General features: G+C 43.4%; 1 protein-coding gene and 1 long non-coding RNA gene across 20 annotated transcripts in view; both read right to left on the bottom strand.

The window, feature by feature from the left end:
• Positions 1-20841, bottom strand: part of ABLIM1 (actin binding LIM protein 1) — a 331405-nt gene that overhangs the window by 191843 nt on the left and 118721 nt on the right. For 7 of the 19 annotated variants that reach the window (XR_014077818.1, XR_014077820.1, XR_014077824.1 and 4 more), the window contains exon 1: positions 553-701. The exons of 11 other annotated variants lie outside the window; for them this stretch is intronic. Coding sequence is in view for 2 of the 8 variants with exons in the window: in XM_081573530.1 (XP_081429656.1) it covers positions 553-568 (16 nt within the window). In the remaining 6 variants the exon portion in view is untranslated. Of the gene's footprint in view, positions 1-552; positions 702-2292; positions 2313-20841 lie in introns of those variants that run through there. One more of the 19 variants, XM_081573531.1, reaches the window with a different exon arrangement.
• On the bottom strand, positions 7045-19228 carry LOC145537197 (uncharacterized). Its single transcript, XR_014076255.1, has 2 exons — positions 16968-19228; positions 7045-8259 (listed from the first exon to the last, which is right to left on the bottom strand). It is a non-coding gene; the product is annotated as an uncharacterized LOC145537197 (long non-coding RNA).

Here is a 20841-nt window from a genome sequence, read left to right as displayed (position 1 = left end):
CTTGACATGTAACCCATCTTTTAAGGTGTTTGGAGGAGTGATTAGGGATGCCGCTGAAATGACAGGTTATTAGAGAGGCACACCTGGAACCTTAAAGACGGCCGGCTTGGAACTTTGAGCTAAGCTTGGGCAGGTCCCAACACAGCCTAGACCTGGTAGAAGGGCCCTTTCATTACACATCTTCATTAATTTATTGATTTGGGTGGCGGTAAGTGAGGAAGAGTGAAGGCTAGGATGAAGGTAGGAAGGCAAGTCTCAAACACAACCAAAAATTCCAAATGCAATAGCAATCAAAAGAGACACACGGCCCGGGAGCTCGGCTGTGCAAACACTCCAGAAATAGGAATGCTCTTCGGACGCGCCGTGGCTAAAAGAAAGGTTCTTAATGAAGCAAGTCTCTGCTCTATGCAAACCCGGACTTCACAATACAGATTCTCACACCAAGAACATGTCTGCCTGGCTTTCCACTGATCATCCCTCATTAGGTGGCCCAACCCTGCAGCACCAGTGCAACTTCTGCAGCCATGCACAGGGATCGATATTTATAATTACCTTTCTCTTTCACCATGGTAACCGGTGCCTTTGGCGAGCAGCGCGGGAGGGAACAGGAACAAAGTCTAGGAGCGGGAGCGCCGCTGGGCAGACAGATCAGCTGCTGCAGAGGCTGCGAGGAAGCGCCCGGCCATCCACTGGCCGAGTCCGGGCTTCTTTCTAAAATCCCGCCCCCATCTCGAGGGCCGACCTCGGGTGCCGCCCCAGCGATCGCCGCCAAGTGGTGGCCGCGCCCTGCTCAGGGACGCTGCCCTTCAGCCGGCGCAGCCACTCGCTACAGCTGCTGCTGTAACAAATGCAAAATTCCAGTGTCCTAAGCTCTGGTCACTGACACCACGTAGCATGCCTCCCGCCGGCAGAACGGGCATCAAAATCCCCGAGCACCGGCCCCCTCCCGGGGTCTGATAAATGATTGCCAGGAGGGGGTGGGTGGGCCGGCGAGGGGCAGCCAGGGACTGTTCCAGTAAGTCAAACTAGTCGATTGGTAGCTTATTCGTTTCCTTTAACTGCTGCTCTCTCAGATTCGGCTTCTCTCAGACCAACTGAATCAATAAAATTAGCCTTAGTAGAAAAATAATGCGAGTGACGACTTCAAGTTCATTTCCTTCAACTTTTAAGGTCCTGGAGGGTCAATGATAATGAAAAATGAATAATGATGTTTGACTTCCCTTGTCCCCCTTTACCTGAAACGGGGTGGGGGGGGAGAGAAGAGGGGGACAGACTGGGACAGTGAGAGGGAGCCTGGGAAGAGGCTTTTTTAAGGATTCAGTCCCTCATCCAGGATCAAATCCAGGATCAAAGTAAAACTCTGACTTATCCTGTTAGGTAGGGTTCTGACTTTCCCATTCTCCCGGATTTAGCGTTGTCTAGACAAGACCCCTTGGTTCCCTATGTGTGAGGGAGGAGCCCTCCCAGCCCACAAAGCGAAGGGTAAACGGTCACACCCACGTCCCTCACCAGCCTAATCCTGATCCTGGCTTTCAATTTGTGACCCGCAGAAGCACAGGTCTGTCTGCAGGGAGCAGGTGACTTCCAGTGGGTGGAGTCACCAAGCCGCCCACCCACCGCTTTCCAGCACCTGTCTCCCAAACCCAGAACGTTCACAGGCTCCCCACCGTGTGGGAGAGATGTGATGAGCAAGAGACACAAAGGCAGATGCTGCTGCTCTGGGAGAACAGCAGATGGACTACGCATCTTTCAGAACCAGAACGCACAGCCAGGATTAGACTGTTTTACTGCAAATATTGTACCGTGTTGGGTCTAAGAGAGCCGCGTAACAGAAAGGAATGAAGTCAGACAACCTGCCTCATCGTTGCCTCCGAGCTTGTTTAGAGCTGAGATGACCCTGGGCGGGGCTGGTTTTCTGCTGGGTTACAGTGGCAGAGCTCAAGCAGCTGTGACATTCCTACATCTGTGATTCAGGGCTTTACTATATATAGCCTGGGCATCTCTGCCTGTAAGAAAGGGTGAAGGCCCCTCCAACACCTGGGTCGTCTTTCCTATGACACAAACTTCTCCCACAGCCCTCCCTGCCCCCATCGCAGCCCCACAGGGTCATGTTTTTCCTAAGTCAGCAGCCAGCTGGAGAGTAAGCACTGAAGAGCCTTTAAGCGGCTTCTCTAACCTCCATTCATAAAGAAGAGCCTAGCCTGAGAGCAGGGCGACCTCAGGGATGGGCAGGGCTCAGGAGCAGGAAGAGAAGCCCTTTTCAATCCCCCAAACGTTCACGGCCAGCACTGCACAGTCTCTTTCCCACATCCCTAACACCCCCAGAGTCCTCAAGGAGATGCTGACAAGCAAAACGAAACTCAGCGAGCTAGAATTAGTTTGGCGCGGTGAGCCTCACAGGTGAACTTATTTTATTTTGGCTGCATAAATAGATTAGCACCTTACTGAGGCACTTCTCCCCAAGGCTTTCATGTCATTCGGTGCAAAGCTAAGGAAACAGAACCAACTCTCTCTTTCTCCACCCCCTCCCCAATGGAATGCGTTTCACCGTTGGGTTTCTAGTCCAAACCAAATCATAAGATAAATATTCCAGATACTATGAATGCAATGAGTTCAATTTCTCTCTTATTCAGGTGACCATTTTAAATGCTGAGATTTCATTTTATTAACCAACTGGCCCCTTGTTGCAGCTCTGAGCCTACCTGTATACCTTTGTGGATGAATTGCTCAGAAAGCCCAGTTGAGGAAGGCTCTCCTGCAGCTTTGGGGACTAAGCCAGCAGAGAAACAGCTGGTGCCTATTCATTTTCAGAGCAGCCTTTTGCAAAGGAAAATACTACACAGTGGTTCAGAGAGATCCCCCCCCCCAACCCCCACCGTTCTTGTGTTTTCCATGGAAAGAATTTTCCTGTACCACAGTCAAAGTGAATGAGTCACCAGCATTTAGTTGCTAAATAACAGTCATATAGCTAAAGTCCCCACCCCCCACCCCCCCAACAGTCAGACACTGCTACTTTGGGATAAAAGCCTCCACACTATACTTTTAAGATAACCAAAGAGGATATTACTACAGTTATTTTTGGAATGTGGCAGAGTAAAACCAAATTGTTTTTGTCTCCTTGCCTTGGGGCCAAATAGTTAAGAGTTTTGAGAACAGAAGCAAAGCACAGATATTTCGTGCTTTATAGTTAGTTCAAGCTACAAGAAGTGCAGCAAAATAAATGAAAAAAGTTAAAAACTGTTCAGCTCATAAGACGACAGGACTTTTTATTATTATTTCTAGAGAAGATTTCCAAAGAACTTATCTCAATCTCATTCCACTCAGATGAGATAAGACTTCATAATATAGATACCAACCCATGGGTTCATCTGTTGTTTTATTCTCTTGAACTGACTTACTGCTGCCTTGTCATTCACTCACAAGATGAAGTCAGGCTTGTCCACAAATGACCATTTTGTTGGAGAGAGAAGCTTTGTGAGCACACAGCCACTCTTGGAAAAAATTCAAGAGTACATCACTTCCACAGTGCCTGCCTGTGCGCGGTCACTCAGTTGTGTCTGACCCTTTGCATGGCTCTGAACCGTATGTAGCCCACCAGGTTCTTCTGTCCTAGGGATTCTCTAGGCAAGAATGCTGGAGTGGGTTGCCATTTCCTCCTCCAGGGGATCTTTCCAACCCAGCGATTGAACCCACATCTCTTATGTCTCCTGTATTGCCAGGTGGGTTCTCAACCACTAGCACCACCTGGGAAGCCCGTGCCAATTAAGAGGGAAATGTGAAGACAAGAAAACAAGCAACTGGATGGAGTCCATGCCCCCACTGCTCTCTTTTCTACAGGGTCATGGGTTTCCTGTGGCTTATGCATCCACAAGGCAGGAATTTCCAGACCCCTCCATCGTGGTCCCCAGGAGCCCAGGCTTCCAGATATCCCTCAAAAGCTTTGGACTCATTGGCAAAAGAGTGCTCAAAATTCTTTCTAGCAGCATCTGGCTGAAAGAAAACTTGAGAATGAGTTTTTTATTTCCTTTCTACTTAATGTTTACATCTACCAATCTCACTGCAGACATTTATGGGGCACCGATGGTACACCAGGTCCTGGACTGGGCATACCTCAGCAGGAAGAGAGAGATCACTGCTCAGGAGTCGCTTACCATCAAGTGGGGGAGATACTTATGCACAAGGACTCAACATGATTAGGAAGGTGCTAAAACAGAAGTGGGTACACAGGACTCAGGGCAGTGCTGAGCCCAACCTGGGGGGTAAGCAGAGGCTTCTAGGAGGAATGAAGGGGCAAGACAGGGCTGCCAAGTGAACAAAGTGGGGAAGATCACTCCAAGTGGAGTCACAGGGCAAGAAGGTATCAAGATCAGTGTTCACAAGGAATAGGGAGAACCTCCAGCTAAGGCCTCAGTGGCAGGTCATGAAAGGTTCAGAAGGCCAGGGTAAGGAATTTGAGCCTTCAAAGTGATGTGATGAGAGCTTCAAACCTGAGCTACCTATTTCTTTACAGATTAGGTTCAAAAGACCATGGGTATGTTTCAAAGTCCAATCATACTGCCTCCTTCCTACAAATTGGATTGTGTTGGTGTGGGCATGTCCAGTGTTTAACAGATTGTGCCCAGATTGTGCCTACGTTTATTCGTTTTTTTAGGAAAGAGCTGACTTGTTGGAAAAGACTCTAATGTTGAGAAAGATTGAGGGCAGGAAGAGAAGGGGGCAACAGAGGATGAGATGGTTGGGTGGCATCACCGACTCCATGGACATGAGTTTGAGCAAACTTCAGGGGATATGAAGGACAGGGAAGCCTAGCATGCAGCAATCAGGGGGTCACAAAGAGTTGGACACGACTTAATGACTCAACAACAACAAATATTTCCCCAAAAAATAGAATAAAATGACAGTCACACAAATAGCTTTTGAGTAGTGCAAACCATTTGGGATTGACTTATCCTCCTGTAATAATGGCTTGATGTCCACAATGAGGCTGTGAGGGTTTCGTACTTTTCCAGACTCCCGAGAGCACAGTCTGCAGACCTCCAGGGAAAAAAACATTAGGGGTGCTTTAAATGCTTACACTTGCTCCCATCCAAGGTCTGAAGATTCAGATTTTCTGGATAAGACTTGAGCTGCACCATCAGCTCCTTAAGTAATGAAGGACCACTGACTGGCCTAGCACACTGGCCTGTATCACCGAAAGTGACTGAACATGTAATTCACAAACATAGTTATAGCCCATGCTGCCCCATCTAAAAGACAACCCCCATCTTCTCAGTGGGCTGAAATAATGACCATCATGACATTCGCTGTAATCTTCATGAAAATTTATTGGTAGTGACGATTCCAAAGTTTCCTACCGTCTGACACAAATTCCTAAATGTCTGACCCCTCTTGATCCTACTTTTAGGTCTTCAATGGAGAATTCTTAGGATTTTTTCCATGTGAATCTCACAGAATCGATGCCCAGCAAAGTTCTTTTCCATGAGTTCTTCAAGTAGAATTATTTTACATTTGTATCCAAAACTTCTCTGCGGTCTTTCTCAGAAGTCAATTCTGAGTTTGTATCTAAGCAACAGATTGCAGCTTAAGAAAAATCACTAATGCATGTTAGTCACTCAGTTATGTCTGACTCTTTGCAACCCCATGGACTATAGCCCGCCAGGCTTCCCTGTTGGTGGGATTCTCCAAGCAAGAATGCTGAAGTGAATTGCCGTTTCCTTCTCCAGGAGATCTTCCCAATCTAGGGATTGAACCTGAGTCTCCTGCATTGCAAGCAGATTTTTTAGCATCTGATCCACCAGGGAAGCTCTATTTAAAATTCTCCGTAAATAATCCACTATAGATATTAACTGAAGCGGGAATGTAAAAATCAGTCACTTTCCTACAAGTGTACTGGAAATGATTACTGGAATTCAAAGGATCTTTTGATAGTACAGAGAGTTTCATGGATTTTAGCCTAATTTCAGGCACATGAGAAGCTCACAAGAAGTACAGAAATAGCCCTGAATTACTTGGGGAAAAGCCTCTTTTTCCCCTGAATAATTTACTAGTGAGTTGGCCAAAAAGTTTGTTTGGGTTTTCCATACCTTCTTATGGAAAAACCAAAATGAACTTCTTGGCCAATCCAATATTATTAGCTTTTTCTTTTCCCCTAATATTTTCTAGGTAGAAATACAGTACTGGGAAAGAAAAATGGTCATTTACTATCATCTGAAGCTGGATGCATTTCCTAGCAACACCCTCTTCTTTCTGCTACTTCATGTCACCAATAGGGCTTCCCAGGTGGCACAGTGGTAAAGAATCCACCTGCCAATGCAGGGGATGCGGTTTTGATCCCTGGGTCCAAAAGATCCACTGGAGTAGGAAATGGCAACCCACTCTAGTATTTTTGCCTGAAAAATTCCATGGATAGAGGAGCCTGGCAGACTATAGTCCCTGGGGTTGCAAATAGTTGGACATGACTGAGAGACTGAGCATTGCACACGCATGTCATTTGTGTGAGCGTTGCACACACAAGTCATTAGTGCTCCAAATATGACAACACTGCAGTGAAGCATTTGTGTGTCTATTTTTGCAAAAGGTGAGCTCTCTGAGGGACGAGATCACATGTGAATATCTGAATTCACATAGTGATAGGCACAAAGTAGGCATACAACATTTGATAAATTCTAAGGAGCCAATGTTACTGACTTACCACAGTAGGTCAAAAGGCTGGCTAAGTGTTCATTATTATATCAAAAAGACTGATTTTGAAATCTCATTCAAGTGAATTAAAAGTAAATTCAGTCTCATACATAAATCAACTTAGTGGCTGGTGGCTGCTTGAAAGTAATTGCCAAGATCCAAACCAGTAATTCACTTTGGGAGAAACAAGTTGAAAGGAACTTAACTTAACCAGGTAGTATTTTATGAAATCTCCTTTATAACTTCTCCTAAATACCACCTTTTCCCCTCTTTTAACACATTTATTATTGGTGTTATATTATAGTAATTCCCAAACTCAACCCCCAAGAAATGATTATCTATGCCAAGCTTACTTCATACTAATTTTCTTTTTTCTTTTTTTACAACTTAATTTTTTATTGGTGTATAATTGCCTTACAATGTTGTGTTAGCTTCTGCTGTACAACAATGTGAATCAGCTGTAAGTTAATTACTACTTTTGTTGTCATTTACAGGGAGCTTATTACGTGTCACCCACCATTCTGGTCTCTTTACAATCATTTATCACCTTATTTAATCCTCCTAACAACTGGATAAAATAATATCATCTTTACACTTTAGGAAACAAGTTTGTCAGAATCCAAAGCCATGGGCTCTCCCTTTGCTTCGTTAGGTCTTTGTTTCCACAGAGGTCACAAAAGAGTCACCCTTTCCCTATGCCCAGCTACACACACATACACACACACACACAAACACACACACATTTTTTCAGTCACGATGCACTCAGTGTGTATCAACTTCTTTGGCATTTCTAGAAGAAAATGATGTTGCATTTTGCCTCTATAAAATGATCTTCTCTCCTGATACTTTATCCTTCATTGGTTTTTGGACTTCTTATGATAGGGTCTGCAGGTGAATGGCATCATCTTGGCCTGTTGGGCTCATCTTTGGCCGGACAGGGAAAGACGTTGTACTCAGATCCACATTCTCAAGTCTTTTAGGATGCAGTTCCATCATCCACCCTCTCTGATCATCCTCAAGGAATAGCATTCCTGCGTGCATGCTCAGTTGCTCACTCATGTCCTATTCTTTGTGACCCCATGGACTATAGCCTGCCAGGCTTCTCTGTCCATGGGATTTTCCAAGCAAGAATATTAGGATGGGTTGCCACCTCAGCATGCCCTAGAATGTGCATGCATCCAAAAAGTAAAATAAAAACAGTTGAGCTAGTTGAGTGCCAAATTCCCACACTTCCGGAAAGAATGAAATACATATGCCTCTACAATTTATGAAATATAAATTGTGCAATTTCAGTGATTCCACAAATGAGTTCAGTGTTCCTATATTTGCATTCAAAATAAGCAGGGCATAGCTTAAACATGAAAGGTCAAAATTTATGTCAACAATGTAAAATTTTACTTTATTTAGGACAAACATTAGGTAGAATATAACACACTTTGACAACGTGAGAAAGAGTCTGTGGAATAATGGAAAAAAATTTTATGTTGTAGAACTTTTAATGGCAGGGCTTCCCAGATGGCACAATGGTAAAGAATCCACCTACCAATGCAGGAGATGCAAGAGACGCAGGGTCGATCCCTGGGTTGGGAAGATTCCCCTGGAGGAGGAAATGGCAACCCACTCCAGCATTCTTGCCTGGAAAATCCCATAGATAGAGGTGCCTTGGAGGCTGCTTGCCCTCACCATTCCTCATCTGTCCCCTATTTTGAGTGGGCACTGGGCAATATGACTTCATGCCTTGGCCATGGCTCACTGGATCATAAGTGGATACTGGATGAGGCAGGGGGACCCACACCTCAGCTGGCCAAGCACTTGCAAGGTATATGCTATCTTGAGAAAGAGGATCTGGGTCAATTAGGTTTTCACTTCTGAGAATATGAACTCAGAGTCATATAGAAAAGTCCCAGGCAGAAGCCAGCGTGTGTATTAAAAGATCAAGTAAGACCAAGCAGCAACAGGCTTCCCAGAAACACGCTGATACCAAAATCCTGAGGAGTTAAAGAGGAAGCCAATGGGGAGGGAAGAGACTGGGACTGAACCGACAGTCCTGGGGCAGCCTAGAACCCTATGCTTCCTGAGGCCTGCCTGCTCAGCACTTTCTGGCTTCAACAGAAATGGTATGGACCTAACAGAAGCAGAAGATATTAAGAAGAGGTGGCAAGAAGACACAGAAGAACTGTACAAAAAAGATCTTCATGACCCAGATAATCACGATGGTGTGATCACTCACCTAGAGCCAGACATCCTGGAATGTGAAGTCAAGTGGGCCTTAGAAAGCATCACTACGAATAAAGCTAGTGGAGGTGATGGAATTCCAGTTGAGCTATTTCAAATCCTCAAAGGTGATGCCGTGAAAGTGCTGCACTCGATATGCTAGCAAATTTGGAAAACTCAGCAGTGGCCACAGGACTGGAAAAGGTCAGTTTTCGTTCCAATTCCAAAGAAAGGCAATGCCAAAGAATGCTCAAACTACCGCACAATTGCACTCATCTCACATGCTAGTAAAGTAATGCTCAAAATTCTCCAAGCCAGGCTTCAGCAATACATGAACCATGAACTTCCAGATGTTCAAGCTGGTTTTAGAAAAGGCAGAGGAACCAGAGATCAAATTGCCAATATCCGCTGGATCATCAAAAAAGCAAGACAGTTCCAGAAAAACATCTATTTCTGCCTTATTGACTATGCCAAAGCCTTTGACTGTGTGGATCACAATAAACTGTGGAAAATTCTGAAAGAGATGGGAATACCAGACCATCTGACCTGTCTCTTGAGAAACCTGTATGCAGGTGAGGAAACAACAGTTAGAACTGGACATGGAACAGCAGACTGGTTCCAAATAGGAAAAGGAGTACGTCAAGGCTGTATATCGTCACCCTGCTTATTTAACTTACATGCAGAGTACATCATGAGAAACGCTGGGCTGGAAGAAACACAAGCTGGAATCAAGATTGCCGGGAGAAATATCAATAACCTCAGATATGCAGATGACATCACCCTTATGGCAGAAAGTGAAGAAGAACTAAAGAGCCTCTTGATGAAGGTGAAAGAGGAGAGTGAAAAAGTTGGCTTAAAGCTCAACGTTCAGAAAACTAAGATCATGGTATCTGGTCCCATCACTTCATGGGAAATAGATGGGGAAACAGTGGAAACAGTGTCAGACTTTATTTTTTTGGGCTCCAAAATCACTGCTGATGGTGATTTCAGCCATGAAATTAAAAGACGCTTACTCCTTGGAAGGAAGGTTATGGCCAACCTAGATAGCATATTTAAAAGCAGAGACATTACTTTGCCAACAAAAGTCCGTCTAGTCAAGGCTATGGTTTTTCCAGTGGTCATGTATGGATGTGAGAGTTGGACGGTGAAGAGAGCTGAGCGCTGCAGAATTGATGCTTTTGAACTGTGGTGTTGGAGAAGACTCTTGAGAGTCCCTTGGACTGCAAGGAGATCCAATCAATCCATCCTAAAAGAGATCAATCCTGGGTGTTCATTGGAAGGTCTGATGTTGAAGCTGAAAGTCCAATACTTTGGCCACCTCATGCAAAGAGTTGACTCATTGGAAAAGACCCTAATGCTGGGTAGGATTGGGGGCAGGAGGAGAAGGGGACGACAGAGGATGAGATGGTTGGATGACATCACCAACTCAATGGACATGGGTTTGGGTAGACTCTGGGAGTTGGTGATGGACAGAGAGGTCTGGTGTGCTGCAATTCATGGGGTCGCAAAGAGTCAGACACGACTGAGCGACTGAACTGAACTGATGAGTCCTCCCTATGTTCTTACACATATGCATTCCTCTTTCTTTTATCTTTTATTGGGACCATTTAAAGTCTCTATTGAATTTGTTACAATACTGTTTGTGTTTTACGTTTTGGTATTTGGGCCACGAGGCATATAGGATCTTAGCTCCCTGACCAGGAATCAAACCTGCACCCCTTGCATTGGAAGGCAAAGTCTTAACCACTGGACCACCAGGGAAGTCCCCGATTCCTCCCTCTTTTGAATGCTGGTGTCTCCTTGGCATTCACTTCTAAAAGTCAAACCTGGTTCCTGGAAACATCACAGTGAGTGAGTTAATGCCCCTGGAAGCAGTTTTCAACAAGTGACTGATGGGGAGATGGTAGACAAATACCCCAGCTTCCTTGTCCCTTGGCTGGGACATCCCTGGGGTGTATCTGCACTGTCTACCAGAGTTCCAATCAGTTAAGCCTTGGCTGCCCACACTGGTAACCTTTTGCTGGCTTCACTCCCCTGTTATTGCTTCCTGGGATCATCTTTCAAATATGTGGTTTGTCCTTGAATCCATGTCTCGGAGGGGGGGAGAGTTTCAACACAAAAGAGAATCTAGGTTATCTATACTTTTATGCTTAAAAAGAAAGAAAAATTAGTCTTGACCCACTGATTACTTTCTAGTCTTTTGCTTTAGATGGTAGAGACAGATTCTAGAACAATACCCTGAAGAGACCAAATTTGCTCATCAGACAGAATGCATGATTTTTTTCTCAAGAGAACCAGTGATTAATTACATCATTTTTTTGTACAAACACAATGAATTTATATGCACACACACTGTGCTCAAATGCTTCTTCCTTTAAATATGTAAACAAGGCTACTTGGATTAATTCTGGTTACAGGGATCAGAACTAAGGACTGCCTCATAAATCAATATGCCCCTAAGTGTCTTTTAAGCCTGCAGTTATATTTTAGGGGGAAGGATGTGATTTATGAAATTTATCAAGCTCTGTAGGAATGAGTCATTTTAAAATATTATTCTACTGTATTTCCATATATACTTGTGCTTTCATTTTAAAATTTTAAATAGTTTCACATTGCTACAATTCCACCAAAGACTGTGCTAGTACTATATGCCATATGCCACATTGGCTGTATTTCTGAAAGCGATATAGAAGGTAGTTTTATTCCTTTCCTCCCCTCTCACCATCCCCCAGCAAGATAGAAACACTCTGCATATGCATAAGATTTGTTGGGGCTTGGGGAGATTGGAGGGAGGACAGGAAGGGAAATATTTAGAATTTAAATTTCCCTTGGTATTGGATCTGGATCCCACAATATATTTTTCCCTTCCTGAATAAAACGTACTAAGAGTGCTGAGCATTTACCAACACGCTTCATTGACTATTGGGCTTCCTTTGTGGCTCAGCTGGTAAAGAATCTACCTGCAATGCCGGAGACCAGGGTTCAATCCCCAGGTTGGAAAGATCCCCTAGAGAAGGGAAAGGCTACCCTCTCCAGTAATCTGGCCTGGAGAATTCTATGGACTGTATAGTCCACGGGGTCACAAAGTGTCGGACACAACTGAGCGACTTTCACTTTCATTGACTATTAAATTTACACATGGAAAAAAGTAAGGAAGCTATAAAAACAGTATGAAGTCATAGCATCATACAATTGAAGGCAAAGTGGGCAAAATTCAGTGAAGAATAAAAAGAAATTACTACTGATTCACTAATTATGCTAAAAATATTTACTGAACATCTACAATACACAAAACTTCATAAAGCTTCATAAAGTTGACAGTGATAAGTAGATCAGAGATGCCTAGATTAAGCCCTCATTGAGTTTACATTCTAGTAAGACAAGTAGCACAAGTACTGAAATAACTTTAAAAGGAGGTAGAAAGGGATGGGAATCAGAAATACTGAGAAAATGCTATAAAGTTTTGAAAAATGCTTGCCATTTAGTGAAAAAGATAGAGAAAGTTTCAAGTATTAATAGAATGTGGTCCTCCCAAAATACAGGAGGAGTTACAGAAAGTTGGATGAGCTCTGCATCTTTTCACCAGTTCCTACAGAAAGAAAATGAACTGGACTACTCCTGGTATTCAGATAAAAGAGGAAACCAAGAAATTTGTTGAAAGTACCTACCTGTGTCCTCTTTAAACTCTTAAAATAGACCAACCGAACCATGATCTATGCAAGATCAAGTTCAGTTGAAGTATTACTAAAAAAAGTAACATCACATAGTATTTCCACCAATGATAATATTGCAGCAATGGATGACCTCAACAATACGGCAGTTATTTATCAAGTAGCCAGTACCTCTACAACAGGGCTAGCTACCAAGTGGTTACAGATTTGGAGTGTCGCTTCAAGGACAAGTCTGGCCCGAGGAAAAGGTAACAGATGAACCTATCCAGCTGAACACTAGAATCACATGATAGCACTTCAGGGAAAAGAGTGATAGGAAACAGAACTGGGAATTGTCCCACACGAAGAGCAAATGTTAAATAGCCTAGAATATTCTAGTGATATAAAAAATGACCTGACAGCATGATCTGGGGCTGGCCAGGCAGAAAGGGAGAAAGCTGGTTGCTGGCAGTGGCTCTAACTATTTGACTTTTCTTTCCATCTTTATGCCTGGGGGCCACTTTTGTGTCATGAGAATTCTCCCTTTCCACTGCACCACATACAAACCTCTGTGAGTGGGATTTTTCTGGGCATTGTGAGTCAGAACATCTCTGACATCCTCTGATTCATTTCAGTTGCTATCTATGGCTACAGAACTTGGATGAGGAAAGATCTTTTAACAGCAACCAGACAAAATTTGGAGGCTATCCTAAGGCACCTGCAGAGGAATAACAAAACCAGCTAACTAATGTCATCGAGTAAAGAGCCTATCTTCCTTTACATAATGTGTTTGCAGACCTTTGAGTTATAGGGATAGGAACTTACCTGGTGGCCCAGTAGCTAAGACTCTGTGCTCCCAATGCAGGGGGTCTGGGGTTCTATCCCTGGTCAAGGAACTAGATTCCACACGCTGCAACTAAGAGTTCCTGTGCCACAACTAAAGATCCTACATGTCACAATTAAGACACAGCTCAGCCAAATATATAAGCAAAAATTTAAAAAATTGTAGGGATATACAAGGTTTTGAAGATTAAGATACAGGGTACAAACAGGTATGAATATAAAAACGAGATTTTTCACTTTAGAGAAAACTGGTTATTTCATATTTGGGGAACAATTCTGACTTAATTTGAAATTATATTAAGGGCAATTTTAATGTAAAATAGTGTAGTCACTGGGGAAAACAGTCTCACAGTTCCTCAAAAAGTTAAAATACAGAGTTAACAGGGACTTCCCTGGTGGTCCAGTGGTTAAGACTCTCTGCTCCCAATGCAGGCTGTGCGGGTTTGATCCCTGGTCAGGAAACTAAGATCCTGCATTTCACATGACATGGCCAAAAAAAACAAACAATAACAACAACAAAAATGGCGATAACACATGACCCAGCAATCCCACTCTTACGTATTCCAAGAAAATGGAAAACATATGTCTTATGTCCACACAAAAAGTTGTATACATGTGTTCCTACCAGCATTATTCATAATACCCTAGAGCAGAAACAACCCAAATGTCCATCAGCTGATGAATAAATACAATGTGGTATATCCATACAATGGGATATTACTCATCCATAAAAAGGAATGAAGTAGTGATACTTGCTACAACATCAGTGAACTATGAAAACATTATGCTAAGCGAAAGCAGCCACATACAAAAGGTCACTTGCTATGTAATTCCAATTATAGGAAATGTCCAGAATAGGCAAATCCATAGAGACAGAAAATAGACCAGGAGTTCCCAAGGGCTTGGGAGTGTTGGTAACAGGGGTGACTGCAAATGGTTATAGGGTCGTTTTTTGGGGTGATGAACATGCTCTGGAATTAGATGGTGGTGATGTTTGCACAACTTTGTGAATATACTAAAAACCACAGAATTGTACATGATATAATGGTATATTTTTATGGCATGTGAATTATATCAGTTTTTAAAATGTATGAAATACGTTTATTCACCAAGCACAGTATATATTATATACTAGAGAAACAAAGCCAGTTAAAACCATTTTCTTGCAATTAAGAACCTTACTACTTAGCAAAGAGAGACATGCAGACAAAAAAAGCTTTATGTTGTTGCTGTTGTTCAGTCACTAAGTCATGTACATTCTTTGAGACCCCATGGATTGTAGTACGCCAGGCTTCTCTGTCCATGGGATTGCCCAGGCAAGGATACTGGAGTGGGTCACCAAGCCTAAGAGTGCGTAAAGGTGTAAATACTTTTCCATAAATGGGCATTTGTGTGATATTCCCCAAAGAAGGGATGTCTTGAGAAGATTCAAAGAAAAGTTTCACCTGAGGTGAATCTCAAACTAAACTAAAACAATTTTTGATAACCCATTGTTCTTTTCTTTTGTAGTGTTAAGCAGAGAGAAAGAAGGCCAGTTCTTCATGTAATTCCACCACTAATTTATCTAACAGAACTGGCAAAAGTCATTTCACTTCTCTGGACCTCAGTCCCTCACTCTCGGTAGGAAGATGTTGATGTCAAAATTTTATTTCCATATTTAGGAAACATCTAGAATTCTAAGGCATACCATAGTCCTTCTAGAGTTCTGACATATTAGTTTGAAGGGCTCATGAATTCTGATTCTACAGAGGATTTCTCCAACATGCTGAGTGTGGTACCTTCTGGAGGTACAGAAAGAAATCACCACTCTTCAGGCTACATCAAGAATAGTAAGCAGACTATGCAGCTGCCTTCCTATTGACTGCCTTCATCAGGCATCCAAGAGCCATTCCAGATTCATGGCTGATTTACCAAGGTAACAGGCATCTATAGTGATAAGCACTGGGTCGTACCCCAGATTCACTAGGATCAAATGATGCTTAATCAGGGGTTTCTATGAAGGTAGGCCACTCTTACAAAGAGTCAAAAAAATTCTTAAGCCAGAGAAAAATATCTGAATGCTAAACAATAAAACAGATTGCCTTATTCTCTGACTTCAAATAAAATCAGTTTTTAAGTACATATAATTAAAACTATTGGGGGCATTTCAGCATATTCAGTTACTCAAGGAAGCAAATTACATGGGAATATTTTCCTGTGAAAATAAGTTACTCATCCATATTCCTAGACCTAAAAACTAAATAAATAAAAACAAAGAAACACATTAAAAGATTAAGGCTAGACCAAGCAAAGAGAGGCAGTGAATAAAGTGAAAAACGTCTACTATCTTTTTTCTTTTTAATCTCATTTCACTGGGATATTTTCTTTCTACTCATACTCTGGGTACATCTTTTCTATTTTGCAGCTCAAATCCTACTTTGTATTTCCCTGGCCACCCCCAGGTCCAGGTTATCTTGCCTTGCTTGGAAAACTAATCGCATTTATTACCTAAGAATTTATTTTGCTTCTCCCACATTTGAGCAGGAGAGAAGAGGAAAGAGGGTGAAAGTTCTTGAGAAGCTACTAATGCTAGTTTATCCTCTTCTTTCATATTTCTATTTTATTTCAGTCCTCACACCACTACAGCTATGTAGGTAGTATTATCCACATTTGACAAGTGATAAAACTAAGGCTCAAAAACATGAAGTATTGCGTCTAAGTCAGAACGTCTAAAACAAGTGGTGCTGGACTTTGAACTTGGCAGGGTAGCCTGACACCACAGCCCCGGAACTTTCAGTCACTGCACCAAACTGCTTCTTCTGGCCTCAGCTACTTGAAGGGAGGGGATAATTTTATGCCCACTGTATTGTAACATAGTGATTTGATTTCTACAAGCATCAATTTATTCCTTTACTCATACACTTACAGTCTTTTTCCATGCCAGGTACTATCATAGAGTAAAAATAGAAATGTGGCTCCCCCCACACTCTCAGAGAGGACCTCACAGTGTGCTAAATAAGACAGGCCTATAAACAGGCAGCTCTAACAGAGTTCTAACAGAGTTCATGCATGGGATACTGTACATCACAGAGAGGATGAGGCAAGAGGTAAGACAAGCCTGCTCAGAGGAGGAAAAGCTTAAAGCGAATTCCACCTGAGAATCAGAGGAACAAAGAAGGCTATACCAAGCAGCAGAACATTACACAGTGAGACCCAAGGTGAAAAGGCCCTTGAGACATCTGTGACAAAGGCATCTGCTGTGAGGTTGTTGGGGGTGGGGTAATGGTTGGACGTGGTAGAAAGGCAGTGTCTGACCGTCAAGGGCTTGAAATTCTGATTCTGGGAAATATGATTAAACTAATGGAACAGGAGCTTTGAGAAGTTAACAGGGGTAATAGATAACTATAAATCAATGAAAACATGCTGGCTGTCTAATGCTTTGCACGCATGCTAAGTCGCTTCAGTCAAGTCTGACTCTTTGCTACCCCATGGACTGTGTCGCCTGCCAGGCTCCTCTGTCCATGGGATCCTCCAAGCAAGAATACTGGAGTGGATTGTCATTTCCTCCTCCAGGGGATCTTCCCAACCCAGGGATCGAACCTGCATTACAGACACATCTTCTGCGGCCCCTGCATTACAGACAGACTCTTTACCGCTGAGCCACTGGGGAAGCCCTGTCTAATGATTTACCGCATATTAACAGCTGAAAACCTCACCTCTCCTTCCATGCCCTCCCAAGATTTAGAAGAAACCGTTCACTATCTTTTCCCACCTCAAGAGACTAGGAAACCATGTCCCATCAACAAATGACGAGGCGCTGGTGGCGGGTGCGGTGGAGGAATTAAGACCATGACTGCGGGTATCGCCTTGCCAATGCCAGGGCCCTGTCACTGCTGTGTGCCCAGACAGCCACTCACAGCTGGCAGCGAGGACAGCAGGGCTGACGGGAGGAACCACATATTGCTCCTTGTCACATCTTCTGGGAAACATTTTTTATGGCCAGAAGTTCAACACCTCTCTCAGATTTAAGGTGAGGTGGGTAGGGGTCTTCACCATTGAGTCTAAGATTTGCCAAGTATTTAAAACACTTTTCCAACACAGCATCTCAATAACACCGGGAAGATGCAATAGCAAAGCCCCACAGAGCTTTGGGAGGTACGCTCCTCAAACTGTGGACAACAAAGTCCCTTTTTAGCCTTTGGCCCACAGTGCCCAAGACCTTCCCCTGGCCCTTTGACATCAATGTCTGATCCATGGGGATGGGACTGATGACAGCAAATGGGATGAGAAGGGACATGAAAAGAAAGTTAGAGAACCACATGAGTTACACGCCATGAACAAAACAGGAAACAACAATGTATTAAATCACCTATGATGTTCTCTCAGTTACACGGTAAATCGCAGAATACTGGAGTGGGTAGCCTTTCTCTTCTCCAGGGGATCTTCCCAACCCAGGGATTGAATCCAGGTCTCCCTCATTGCAGGCGGATTCTTTACCAGCTGAGCCACAAGGGAAGCCTCTTAGGGAGACAGATCATTCCAAATGAAGACAATCCCTAGGAGCGGTAGAGAAGATAATAGCGGGGACACAGCAGGTCTCTGAACAAGAGAAAAATCCCCTTCTATCTTAGGGGATATGAACCGCTTTACCAGGGAGGGAACTGTCAATTCTGTTTTGGTCACTGGTATTCAGTCCAGAACTTTCTGCTTTGGGATGTAGACTCAGCTGACAACATAATCATTGAATCCTTTCATTATAACCTTAGGGCTTTTGATAACAGTGCTAGCCTCTTCTTGTTTGTTTGCTGAGAAGGTAATTGCCCTAAATATGCCTCTTTCATTTGTACTGGACCCAAAAGCTCAAGAGGTCAGAGAAAAACACAGGTTTAGCAAGTTACTCGAAGTTCCTACTGGAAAGTGAGGAGAAAACCCCATACAGAGAGCTTGTGATCATGAACTAGGAAAAAGAAATGTTTGCTAATTTTCCTGGAAAAACCAATTTATTTGATAAGAGACTCTTCAGAGCTGAGTTATTAAAGTACTTCATCAGCACTATTATTTACAAAATTTAAGTATGCCACTGATTAGCAATTTCTATGGATGATTTGACCTTAAGCTCCCGGGTTGAGGCCTTACAGCATCATGGTTTAAGACCATGAACTTGGGTGTCAGGCCAACCTGAGTCCAAATCTAGCTCTTTTACTTAGTACCTACGTGACTTCTAGCACATTTCTTAACTGCATGTGCCTCACTCTCCTCATCTGTAAAATGAAAATGAAAGTAGTACTTGCTTCGTTGAGTTTTTAAGAATGTTAAATGGGGAAGGTTATAAAGCACTTGACACAATACTGGACACATAGCAGGCCCTCAATGAATGACCCTGGTTCTAGAATGGTATGGCATCCATGATCAGAGATACAACCATATCCACACGCAGAAGCTACTTTTTACGTTCACTTATCTATTTGCTTTGTCTACACATCCAGTTTCTTGCCAATTCCTTTCCTGTTCTGAAATGGGGAAAACAGTTACTTCTCTAGTGACTTCCAGGGGTTGTTTTGAGCATGACAAAGGAGAGAGACACATAGGTGGAGCCCTGCACAGCTCAAAACAAAAGTGAGTACTGGACAAAAACAGGAAGTTGTGGCACCTTGAGGTCCTTCTGGCAGCTGCAGGAGGCCTCTGCCAAATATCCCTGAGTGTCCTGCCAGGAGCTGCCCCTGAGCACTGTGGGGCTTTGCTCACACAGGAACACATATGACGACAGGAGGTGGGGCTTCCTTCAGGCACCTGTCCTAAACAGGATACTCCAAACTCACAGAGTGGCTTCCTGGGAACCCCACTTGCTGCGCTGTGTGTATACTCCTGGGCCCCAGCAGCACTGGAAACTGGACTTCTATTGGTTTACAGCCATGGAAGACAAACAATAGAAATCATTGCTTTCAAAATAATGAATGATTTTATTGTACTTTTATTATAGTTAAACTTTAGTGGGTGCTTGTGTGTGTCACTATAGCAAACACCTCTGATGTGCATGTTCTCATTTAATCCTTACAATCAATGCTGCCCTTAGACTCAAGCAAGCACAGGCCCTGGCTCTAAACCACACCTTCCTCAAAAATGTCTAAGTCCTCATCATGAGCTGCAGAACCAACACTGGAACTGGAATTACTGTTATATAAACAATAAACATCCTTATGTTTAAAAAAAAAAAAAACTAAGTCCCTAGATAATGAACTTATGGTTGCTGGGTTGGGAGGAAAGATGCAAGAAGAGCATGGTTAGGGAGCTTGGGACATACAAGTACATGCTGCTATATTTGAAATGGATAACCAAAAAGAACCTACTGTATAGCGCACGGAACTCTGCTCAATGTTTTGTGGCAACCTGGAAGGGAGAGGAATTTGGGAGAGAATATATAATTGTATATGTATGGTTTAGTCCCTTCACTGTTCACCTGAAACTATCACTGCATTGTTAATTGGCTATATCCCAATACAGGGGCTTCCCTGGTGGCTCAGCTGGTCAAGAACCTGCCTGCCAATGCAGGAGAAGCAAAAGACAGGGGTTTCATCCCTGCATCGGGAAGATCCCCCGGAGAAGGAAATGGCAACCCCCTCCAGTATTCTTGCCTGGAAAGCTCCGTGGACAGAGGAGCCCGGTGGACTACACTCCATGAGGTCGCAAAGAGTTGGATATGACTGAATGCACATGCACACATATCCCAATACAAAATAAAAAGGGTTTGTGAAAAATAAAGAGATGGGGGGAAATACACCTAAGTCTCCTTCTGGTGCCTGGGACCAACTGGAGCCAGCAGTGCTATCTAGGCAGGGCAGTCCAGCCTCCTCTTTGGAGCTCTCTCTGACGATCCTCTGCGTCCGTCTCATGCCATGCAGGGGGTTGACCAGATGCCTAGAGGCACTCTAGCCAACCAGGGCCCTGGAGTCAGTTCAATTCCAGGAGGGGAGTTTGGTGAACAATCACTCTCTGAGGCTGGCGTGGTGTTTTTTTACCATGACTGAGCAGGGTTGGACTGCTGACACATTGACTTGGGGTGACTAAAATTGTTTATATAAACAGGATCTCCTCAAAAACTATTTGCCCAGGAACACATATGCCCTGGGGATGGACCTGCTCATAGCAATCACGTGAAGTGTGCATTCTTCTGCATACCTTTCAGATGAGGAAATTGTCACTTGGAGACATTAATTTCCCCAAAACAACACATTGAATAAGTTGAAGAGTTGGAACTGGAATTCTGAAATGTCCAATCCCAAAGCCCACATGCTGAACTAATTCCCCAGATTTCCTTATCTGCCCCCAATAAGATACCAATACCCTAGAGAAGGTTACATTTTCCTTTACCCAGGCTCTCTTTGATACTTTTTATTCTCTTGCTCCCCTGTGATTGAAATTACTGATAAGCTATTGTCCAGCACATTATCCTTCAGCCACAGGTTACCTGGTCTCC

This window comes from Giraffa tippelskirchi, chromosome 2 (genome assembly GCF_054371585.1).
Source record: "Giraffa tippelskirchi isolate mGirTip1 chromosome 2, T2T-mGirTip1v1.2.pri, whole genome shotgun sequence".
Taxonomy (NCBI): domain Eukaryota; kingdom Metazoa; phylum Chordata; class Mammalia; order Artiodactyla; family Giraffidae; genus Giraffa; species Giraffa tippelskirchi.
The sequence above is the reverse complement of the archived record's forward strand: the minus strand, read 5'-3'. Positions and strand labels throughout refer to the sequence as shown.